The sequence below is a fragment of the Eurypyga helias genome, unplaced genomic scaffold (assembly GCF_000690775.1).
Source record: "Eurypyga helias isolate BGI_N326 unplaced genomic scaffold, ASM69077v1 scaffold43869, whole genome shotgun sequence".
Classification (NCBI taxonomy): Eukaryota; Metazoa; Chordata; class Aves; order Eurypygiformes; family Eurypygidae; genus Eurypyga; species Eurypyga helias.
Window position 1 is genome coordinate 1 of NW_010273479.1, and position 323 is coordinate 323.

Sequence of the window (323 nt, forward strand, 5' to 3'; positions counted from 1 at the left end):
GCTGCTTGACGGGGTTGGCTTCAGGGCCGTTGGGAGCCCGGATGTATTTGGGGAAGAGTTTGGGCACTTGCCTGCAAGAGAGTGGGGTGAGCACCATCCCAGTGAGTATGAGAGGGGGTCCGGCCCCCATCCCCTCCCCGGGGACACTCACACCGGGGTGTCGCGGGTGCCCTGCAGCAGCTGGGCCAGCTCCAGGCGTTGGGGCGCACCGGGCTGCAGGTCGGTGGTGTGTTTGTCGAAGGTGTGCTCCACCGTCCCCCCCTTGCCCAGGTCCCTGCGGGCAGAGCGGGCAGCAGAGGCTGAGCAAGGGGGTGCCAGGAGGG

At 68.1% G+C, this 323-nt stretch overlaps 1 protein-coding gene across 1 annotated transcript in view; it reads right to left on the minus strand.

Annotated features, from left to right (window-relative positions):
- Window positions 1-151: 151 nt before the first annotated feature.
- Window positions 152-323, minus strand: part of PIEZO1 (piezo-type mechanosensitive ion channel component 1) — a gene marked incomplete at both ends in the record, with an annotated part of 3,444 nt that continues 3,272 nt past the window's right edge. The window contains one exon of the mRNA XM_010159489.1: window positions 152-274. Coding sequence (XP_010157791.1) covers window positions 152-274 — 123 coding nt within the window. The remainder of the gene's footprint in view (window positions 275-323) is intronic.